This window comes from Raphanus sativus, chromosome 4 (assembly GCF_000801105.2).
Source record: "Raphanus sativus cultivar WK10039 chromosome 4, ASM80110v3, whole genome shotgun sequence".
Classification (NCBI taxonomy): Eukaryota; Viridiplantae; Streptophyta; class Magnoliopsida; order Brassicales; family Brassicaceae; genus Raphanus; species Raphanus sativus.
Window position 1 is genome coordinate 49398616 of NC_079514.1, and position 10635 is coordinate 49409250.

A 10635-nucleotide genomic window follows, 5' to 3' on the forward strand; every position below is an offset into this window, starting at 1 on the left:
TGTATTAGTTTCCGTGATTTTTTTCATTTTTGTTATTAAAATGTCGACACTAAAATTATCCGAGCATCGATGAGTGACGATGGGTATCTTGGTGGCTTTGCTGGCCCAAATGGGGAAGCAATTGTTAATGAAATTATTTTTGGCGCATGGGTTAATTTTTATTTATAGTTTAATGTATCTTTATTTGCAAAAAGTAAACTCAATTATTTTAAACTGAAAATTTTCTCAATTAGTTTTATATTTTCTCCAACACGGTTTTAAGTTGATTCACACTGGACAACATATTATTAATCATAATATTACATGTAAGTATGTAACAGCAAAGCATTTGACCCTAAAAAGAACAGCAAAGCACCATATAACTTTCTCGTGGTGGGATTTGGATCTACAGATAAATAAGTCATTTTATTGTACCAGACAGCATACCACACCATGTCAATAAACTAAAAAGTTATGTGCACATAAAAAATTAGATTAGGACCCGCCCTAAATGGCGGAAATTGATTTGTCAAATTTCAATTAATAATATATGGTATATATAATATGTGTATATAATATTATATATATTTTGTGTAACATTTATATATATATACATATTAGACATATATATAATATTTTATTAAATATATATAGAATTTAATAGTGTTATAATTTGTGTTGTACTTGTTATTAGTTTGTATTTAATCTTCTTTCATTTTTAGTATAATAATTTGCTTTGTCACACCTTTTATCTTTTAACTTATACACATAGTTATACTTTTTTCAAAAAAAAAAACTTATACACATAGTCTCATAAAATGTAATATATAAAAAAACATATTTAAAAAAATCTAGTGACCATATGCCACCATTATTTGGTTGTTTGAACAAAAAAAAATCATGTTAACTGTGTATGTTGTGATATGATGTAAGTGAAGAGTAAATATATGGAAGTAAAGTTAGTGATACGAACATGAGCCTATGTTGGTCTATGCCACAATTATTTGGTTTTTGGAAGATCAATGAGCATAAGCATACACGGTCTTTGTATGCTTATGTTGTAAATGAGTCGGATATTTTTTCTCTTATGTCTGGAATGATATGGAACTCGTTGATTTAAGAGTGGTTCAGTTTTATATGATCTAATTATATTAAGAGATTAACCAAAAATATTATAAAAGTGTTACTGGTTAGGTTTAACTAATCTATGTTGGTTAAGATTTGGTTTAATTTAAGTTGGTAGGTTGCATTGTATAGGAGCATGATATATTTTAGCAACAACTATGAAAGAGTCCAAAATTTAAATGAGAACTTCAAATAGTAGATAATCCCTAAATTAATAGATTAGATGGCAAAATTAATCAAACAAGATTAAGAAATTAAGCAAGATATCCATAACAAGTCAGATACAGAAGCTTTCCCCTAAAGTCATTGATTAAATTTTCACATTAATACTATATCCAAGTCGTATCTTGAAATTTATTATTGGAATCACTAATTTTATATAGTACTATATTTTTCTTTTTAAAAAACATGTATAGAGAGGCTTAATCATTTTGTTTTATACTTTATCAAAGAAAAAACAATTAAATACATTCTCTGATTTTTTTAAACCCATATTTCTCTTTTTTTTGGGCAAGTATGGAAAATCAAGAATAAAAGCTAAATTTACTTAATATTATATTATATATTTTTGAACATATATATCGTTAAAAACTGAAAATGACATGTCAATATTTCATTTGATGAATTTTATTTTTCTTCCTCCTATTGGTTTAGTACTAACAAAAATGATAAAGATTATGGTTACGTGTTGACAAAAAAAAAGAAAAGAAAAAAGATTACGGTTACGTAGATAATGACATTTTTAGTTTAATTTATCTTTTCTGTTATGGCCTCTAATCTTAATTAATCAGATCATAAAATATTTTGCCCAACTTTATAGACAACTTCTTCTTCTTACAGAATCAAAATCAAATCGAAGATTAGTTGTAGACATTACCATCTTTCTTCCGCCATTAAATATTTTCACCCTCTTCCTTCTCCCAACTGCCATAGACAGCTATTCTCCACCTCCCTCTCTTCTCTTCTCTATCAATCAAGAACCTCAGAAACTAACTTTCAAACCTCAGCGAATCACTCAAAAATGGGCTCTTCTCCTTCAAAACCCGCTTCTTCTACTTCTCCGGCGATCCACCGAGCTTTCTCTTTCCCGACGCCGTCAGTTCACCATCCTCCGGCAAGAAAAGGCGACACTCACCACCTCGTCTCCCTCACATCCACCTCGTACGGTTCTCTCCTCCTCGTCGATCTCGACGGATCCAAAACCGTCTCCGATCCTATCTCAATCTCCGGTCCAGACTCGGTCTCACGCGACTCGCTCTCTCCTGACTCGGTCATCAACACATGGGAGCTTATGGACGGCTTGGACGACGACGAATTCGAATTCGAAAGCCCTAATCTCGGTAACCCTATCTTGGATCTTTGCCCTAAACCCGACCCGGATCGGAATGTGTCGGTTTTGAAACTAGACGGATCTTACGAACTCGTGAGAATCGAACAAGAAGACGAAGGTTGGGTCCCGTTGTCTTATAAACCAAAGCAACCTCTTTGGAAGCATTTGTCTGAAGAATCATTCTTGTCTGGTTTAGATCCTAGCATTGTCTCTTCTTACAATAAAGCTGTGTCTTCTGAGCAATTAAGCAATGATAGTATCAATGTCGAGGCTATAAGTACACAGGCCAAAGAAGAAGACAAGATTGTGCTCTACTTCACAACCCTCAGAGGGATTCGAAAGACGTACGAGGATTGCTGTTGCGTTAGAACGATACTGAGAGGGTTTCAGGTGACGGTAGACGAGCGTGACATCTCCATGGATTCGAAATACAGGAAAGAGCTACGAAGCATGCTCGGAGATGCGGACAAACCGGTTTGTTTGCCTCAGGTGTTTATCGGGGATACTTACATTGGTGGTATAGAGGAGATTATGAAGCTAAACGATAGTGGCGAGTTATCTGAGATGTTGATAGGTTTCCCTGCTTGTGAATCCTTGGGGACATGCAGGAGCTGTGGTGATGCAAGGTTTGTGCCTTGTAGTAACTGTGATGGTAGTACCAAAGTGTTCGAGGAGCGAGACGAAATGTTCAAGCGGTGTTCGAAGTGTAATGAGAATGGATTGTTGCGTTGTCGTGAGTGTTGTCTCTAAGTAAAGAGCTGTGTGGGTGGGGTGAAATGGTATTAGATTGATTGTGTGAATTGTGAAGGGAGTAAGATTACTAAGATGGTATTGGTTTAGTATCTATATTATTAAAGTTGAAGTACAAAATGGAGATGTTTGGAAACAAAGATAATAGAATAAATGAGATATGTTTGGTAATATGAATAGTAGAATAAATGAGATATGTTTGGCAATACGGATAGTAGAGATGGATAGTAGAGATGTGTACTTTCTTTTATTTACATATTTAGCCATTGTATTTTCAGTAAATTAATAACAAATGAAAATTAATTGGAAACATGAATAACATAATTAATACTTCTTTTTGTTTAAACATTTAGCTATTGTTTTTATAATAAATTAAACAACCTTCTTTCTATATTTTTTTTATTTAAAATTATGTCACTATATTTATAATTGTTTTTATTTAACATTCTTTATGGTGAAAATAAAAACACAAATTGAAATATAAATAGTATATTATGTAAAACAACAGTATTATTACCTTATTTAGTTTAGTCAAATATAAAATTTCAAGAGTTCAATTTTCAAAAAAAATATCATAAAATTAATAATAACTCATAGAAAACTAATGCAAAAAAAATTAAAACTTTGAAACATAGATAAAAGTATGTCAAGAAGAAAAAATAAGAAGAAAAAATAATGGCTTATGTTATTAATAAAAATTGGAAATCCATTATATCAGTTTTAAAAAATATACAAAATAGACTAATCTAATTACCTAAAAACATTGTTTTGACTAAAATAATCATAAAATAAAATTTAAATTTTATATACATATTTCAAATCAAAATAATAATTTAAAGTTCATTTATATAAATTTTTCTAAAAACTATTCATATATTCAAAAATTATTTTACTAAAATATTTTCCAATAACCATTATTAAAAAATGTTTTCATTATATATAAGAAAATACAACAAAAAGATTAATTTTATATACCAACTTAAATTATGGTTTTTATATTTCAAATTAAACTTTAAGAATATAATATATATGATTATTTATAAGATGATACATATAAAATACTATTACTTATATGATTATTTATATGATGGACCAATTTTTTTTTTGACGTCGAAAGACTATTCTATTATTTATATGATGGACCAATACAATTAATTATATGATGACATATACATGATACATAATAGTGACTAGGGCTGGACGTTCAGGTATCTATTCTGGTTTGTTTCGGATCTGTTTGAGTTTTGGGTTTCTAGGGTCAAAGATTTCAGCCCCATTCATATATTTCTAAATTTTAGTTCGAATTATAACTAGGGCTGGGCGTTCAGGTATCCGTTCGGGTTCGTTTCAGATCTGCTTGGGTTTTGGGTTTCGGAGGTCGAAGAATTCAGCTCCATTCAGATATTTCTAAATTTTATTTCGAATTATATTCGGATCTTTGCGGGTTCACTTCGGGTTCGGATAACTCATTTAAATTATTTTTTAAAATTCATTATATATTTTGAATTTCTTAAAATCTATAAATAAAATAATATATTGTATATAAATCTGAATAACATATGTCAGAATATCTAAACTTAACATATAAATCGGTTTGAAATATACACCCGCACGGGCGTGCGGGTCAAAATTTAGTTTAAATTACAATGTAAATATTTAATTAATATAAAAATATGTCACATTGTTTAAACAAAATATCAATGTAAAAGTATTGTATAGTTTTCGTCTTAAAATCATTTATTTTTAACAACAAGTCAAATAAATATGTTGATTGGAGAGAGAATAAAACAAAACGAGAGAAACATATAGTTTACCAGAGACACTCTATGTGTCGAATTTATTATAAAGAAAATTTCACTATGATAAATACATTCAATAACTACAAAAAAATAATATATTTCATAAAACTGAAAAATAATACCCGCGCTTTCGAAGCGCGGGTCAAAATCTAGTTTGTATATTAAAATAAGAAATGAGCTTAATGCAAGCTAATTACTATTTACTAAGATGGTATTGGTTTTAATATCCTTTGCTTTAAATTATGGGTGTTCAATCCCGTATATAACCGAACCAAAATAGAGAAATTGATTTGGAAAAAAAAAACACTTTAAGATAATTATATGTAATATAAACCGATCAATTACAATATAATTATATAATTATATGTAAATTATATAAGATAATTAAGAATATGTATATAATTTAATTTATTGATATGATCTTCATAATTAAATTTTGATTTTAGTAATTTAATATTTTATTTTAAGTTAAAAGATTATATTCATTTTTATTAAATTAAATAAAACATAAATTTTACCTTTTTGTTAACAAATATATTTGCTAATATTTTAGTTATTTATAATATTATGGACTACTAATTGTTATTAATTTTATTCTATAAAAACTATTATAATTATTAACTTAATATGTTTACTAATTATTTTAAATAGTAAAATAAAAAGAAAAAAAGGCTATTAAAAACCGAAATATGATAGTCTAGTCTATTGTTGTAAAAAAAACCGAAACATTTTCATGTTATATAAAAGCCAATATCTAATCATATAAAATAAAATAAATAAAATAGTTTAAAAGATAAATAAATTGGTGAGTTTTAATTTGGTATAAAATTGAATAAACCGAACCAAATCAAAATAAATCTATTCTATTAAATTAGAATCATGATCAATTGATATATATTTAGTCAAATTTAATTATTTTATAACTACATCTAAATAACCACTTTCTAAATAACCACTTTTAAATTAAAATAAAAATATACCTGCCCTTTGAAAGGGCGGATGAAAATTTAGTACGGTTTTAATATGATAACTATTTTTAATAAACCAAAATATTGAAAAACTAAAAAACAATGTCCAGATTGAAAATCCTTACTTTAAAAGACAAGAAATGTAAAAGATCATTTGTTTGATCTTGACAACATTTTCTCTTCTGTCCTTTAAAAAGAACAGTCTCACTAAGTATTCATCAGAGCACAAGCAAAAGCCAAGGATACTCCACTATTTGTTCGTTGATGGATCGGTTAGAACGGTTGAGGCTCACCTCAACAATGTTTGGCATGGTCGGAGCCTGTTTAAATGAGAGAGATATTCAGCGTCTGAAGTTTCCCTCATGATGGTGACACCAGATGCCATCACTACAAAAAAACACGGCTCTAACAACGAAAATTTACGAGGAAAATATTTTTTCGTAAATTTACGAAGTATTTATGACGAAATTACGTCCAAAAATATTTCTATCGTAAACCAGTTGTAAAGTTACAAAGAAAATATATTTGTAGTATAATTGAGAGGTAAAAAAACTATTTACATGAGAATATATGCTTGTTCCACAAGGTAAATATAAAGTAGGGCTGTTCATGGATTTCGGTCCGGTTTCGGTCCGATTCATGGATTTGGGTATTGCGAAATAATATTAATGCGGTTATATCAAAAGATACAAAAATCGCATAGAACTGTCACATATTATATATGATTCATTTAGTTAAGAAAAGTGATCAAATTGTGACTAGTTTTTTCTATATTTACTTATTGATTTTTAATATCAACCTTTGTTGGAAAAAAAAACTTGTTGGAAAATAACAAATAAAATCAACAAGAACTTTGATCCATACAAGGAAACAAACCAGAATTATTTTTTCAAAGGCTTTAATTAAGGAGCAAATAAAAAACCTAAGCTTTTGTGCACGTGTATTCAACAGTGAGTTTAATATCTTTCTTGCAGTGACTCGGACCAAACATCTCGTCCGAAATACGAATGTAACACATGTGTTTTCCAAGACAATTCTGCACAAATAATATTTAACTATAAGATTCATCGAGAGAATTATTATTTACTAATGTAACTAATCCACAACATATTGTCAATATTTTTTTAATTTTTCTAACCTTTTTGACGAGCCTCAAGGTAGCTGGTGCACCGCACTTTCCGTGTCTACTATCTTTATTGTCTTCACAATCGGTAGGATTGCCATAATCAGCGAAATTGATCTTTGTAATAATATCTTTAGATTCATCACATGAAACTCTCATCATCTCCATATCTGCTTCTAGACTTATACATTGTTTATTTTCCTTGCCATGTTGATGATTAGAATTAGAGAGAAAACGTTTCAGGTTACTATCGGTTTTGATGCCTCTTGCATCACTAAAAATGTACGTACTTGAAGCTAAATCAAGCATAGATGAATAAAATAGAACTAGAAGCAAGATGTAGTAGTCTCGATAACAGAAATATGAAGTATCCATTTTCTTATGTCCTCGTAATCAAAGATAACAAGAATGTATATACGTACTTATAGACGTACATATATTGTCTTAGGAAAATTCGTGTGTAGATGTGGCCACGCAATTTTCTCTCAACTTGTAATTCTATTTCTCGATCCTATTTTTTCTTGGTTTTGGAATGAATTTGCTTCTGACTTTTCCACCGTTACTTTTTAATAAATTTATATTTCCAGTTTAAAAGAGAAAAATAAGAAAAAGAAACATTTGTTCCCTATTGTTCCTTCCCAAATTTTACAAGGAATGATTTTGTTTTGTAATTTCTTAAATTAAAAGTAATGAGAAGAAACATTGAAAAAAACAATATTTTTTATAAATGGTGTCAACTTAAAGAGTAAAAAGGCATTTTTTGTGCACTGAAAATTCAAAAAAAAAGCAAATAGAGTTTGACGATCTTAAAGGTCCATTACAAAGATAGCATTTGATAAAGTCCTTTTGGCCTGTTCGTCTATGTCAGGTCGGATAAACAGTTTCGAGGAAGATACGAGAAAGAAATTGAATCAAAAGCAGACGAGATCTTGCAGATGTCACCGATGATCTCATTTGTGTGATGATTACTGGAAATTGATCTCATGAGTGTTTTGTTGTCGGAGTACACATACAAGTAAGGAAACTCCAGATTCGCTGCCAAGGAGAGAGCCTCTCTCATCGTTACTGCTACAGCTATCAGGACCGAACAAATGTAAGGCTGAGATGCGGATCCATAGATCGGCATCTGGAGTGAAGGTCCCGAGAAACCCCAGGCCAATCCCGCCATTTTCCGATCCGCTCGCCAAGCTGCGTCCGTTTTGTATCTCATTGTTCTGACTTCTAGAGCCATCCTCTTCTCAGCGTTTACATTCTGCTCTCCTCCCATAGGTAAATCTGCTTTAGCTTTTGTTTTTGTATCTTCCTGAGCATTAATCCATTCTAGAGCGAGACTAATCGCCTTTGTTGTTGTATTCTCTAGAGGGATGGTGCGATTCTCGAAGACTGGGTGTTTCTATCTTTCCAAAGCATTCAGAAAATCCACGGCACTATTGTTTTTGTGACCCCCGACGGAGGGAGACATAGTGTTTGCCTTAAACTCCTCAGTGCCTCCTTCAAATTTGCATCTCTCAGCTATGTGAACCGATTTCAGTAAAAGTATCAGATCTCAAACTTTTATCGCATAGGAGCAGTTAAAGAAAATGTGAGTTGGATACTCTTGAGCTTTGCATCTAGGGCATAACACTTCCGCTCCCACTCTCCTTTTTTGCAGGTTCTCCCCTTGGCAAATGATCCAGTACTGTCTCAATGGCAGATGCACCCATAATGACCTTGGAGGAGGGAGATCAATCCCCAGTTTTAATGGCATTCTGAAATGACGCCAGAATGTAAACAAAAATGGGGCAAAAGTAATGGCATTTATGACAAATGAAGCAGAGACTATTAAATCTAAACTATTAAAACTGAAGTACATTTGGTACTTAATCCTTATTTTTCCTAAATAATTACTACTAAATGCCACTGATATAAAACACTGCGTTTGACAAATATGTTTGCTTCGATATAGTCAACTAATCAGTATATGGGCTTCGGTAAACATTAAAATGTGGAAATAAAACATGAAGCAGACATCTCTTTGTTGCTCCTTTCACAAATCATATATGCTACAGTCAATCACCATATCAATTTTGCTAAAATTGACTATACGGCGAGTATATGGTACAGTCAATCACCGTATCAATTTTGGTAAAATCGATCAATAAATCGTGAAATTCGGAATAATTATAAATTTTGGGTTTAAAATGGTTTAAATCAGATGTTTTGTTATGAATCTACAAGATTATATCTTTAATAAACAAGAAAATAAGAAAATCGATGAACTGTATAAAATTGGCGGCCACTCAAAAGTTACAGAAACCCTTGAAGAAAATGAAAGAAATTACAGAAATGCCACTCATCTAAAAAAGAAACAAAAATAATTTTTAGTGCCTTGAACATGTGTTATTGGAGTTAATACGAGAGACCACATACCAACACAACAATATACTGTAGTTTCTTTGTATCTTTAATTAAACACTAACTACACAACTGTATGTATTGAAAATAAGAAAATCACTTAAACAAATGTATAAATTTTTGAATATAGAATAATAACTATAAAAAAATTTCCGATTAATCCCCGATTATTTAGTTAAACGCTAAGTCTAGATTAGTCGTGCGCTTATGCCTAATGTAATTTCGAACATGAAATTCAAGTATAATATTCACTATACTACAGTCTACTATGTTATTATAAATTATGATGCCCAAAATTTTTATCATAACAAAATGGCCCAGTTCAATAATTTAAATTAGGTTTGCTAAATAAAATTTTCAAAAATCTGTACTTATTTTTTAATGTTTTTTTAAAAAAAAATTCTTTATTTTTATTTTTCTGTCTAAATAATGTATTTGTTTTTAAAAATTCCAAATTTACAAAACTTATATTCAACTTAAAAAAAATATTTATAACTTAATTTAACAAAACCTACAAATATATTTAAAACTAATATTTTACAGTTAATGTTTATTTTACCAAATAAAACAAATTAAATCACAATAAAAGAAAAACATAATCTCATAGTCAAAAATGGAAACTCAGCACATTGAACAAGACACAACAATGTCAAAGCTGAATAACGTATGAATCAATATACTATATTAAAAGGTAAATAAGCTTCATAGATAGAGTATCCACGTCCTCAAATTAAATCGGCCAATAGGAAGAGAGTTTTTAACCACGTCAGATGTGTGACTCTAACATTTGGGCTTCGAAATCACTGGCCCATTTCGTTTAAATTTGATGAGCCTGTGAAACTCATCTCACGCTGAGATCATCTTTCTCCTTTCGCGAAGAACAAATCCTATTTTTCCAAATTGATTGTCGATTGATTTCCTATTTTTCTTCTCTTCTTAGTTTTCTCCGTTAATAATCTTTCCCCACGAATAATCAATTCTCTCCCCACTCCTTTTCACTCTTTAATCACATTAATAGGTTCTTTTCGCTTTCTTCCTCTGAGATTCTATATAAGATCTTATTCTCTGTGTTTTGGTTGTCATCAGAAGTTTTCAGTGAAGCGGCGTCCCCTCAACTCCGGTTAAACCTATGGTCCAAATCGGTGTCTCTTCCGCGACGTCAGCTCC

The 10635-nt window shown here is 30.4% G+C and overlaps 2 protein-coding genes across 2 annotated transcripts; one reads left to right on the forward strand and one right to left on the reverse strand.

Moving 5' to 3' along the window:
* The first annotated feature begins 1928 nt into the window (after window positions 1–1928).
* Window positions 1929–3547, forward strand: LOC108831222 (uncharacterized protein At5g39865-like). Its single transcript, XM_057010069.1, has one exon. It carries the CDS (start codon window positions 2126–2128, stop codon window positions 3182–3184), a length of 1059 nt encoding a protein of 352 aa, XP_056866049.1. The 5' UTR covers window positions 1929–2125; the 3' UTR covers window positions 3185–3547.
* Window positions 3548–6873: 3326 nt separating this feature from the next.
* Window positions 6874–7449, reverse strand: LOC108831227 (beta-galactosidase 14-like). The gene is made up of 2 exons (XM_018604789.2): window positions 7090–7449; window positions 6874–6987 (listed from the first exon to the last, which is right to left on the reverse strand). The coding sequence occupies exons 1-2, from the start codon at window positions 7447–7449 to the stop codon at window positions 6874–6876; spliced, it is 474 nt and encodes a 157-aa protein (XP_018460291.2).
* Between the last annotated feature and the right edge of the window lie 3186 nt (window positions 7450–10635).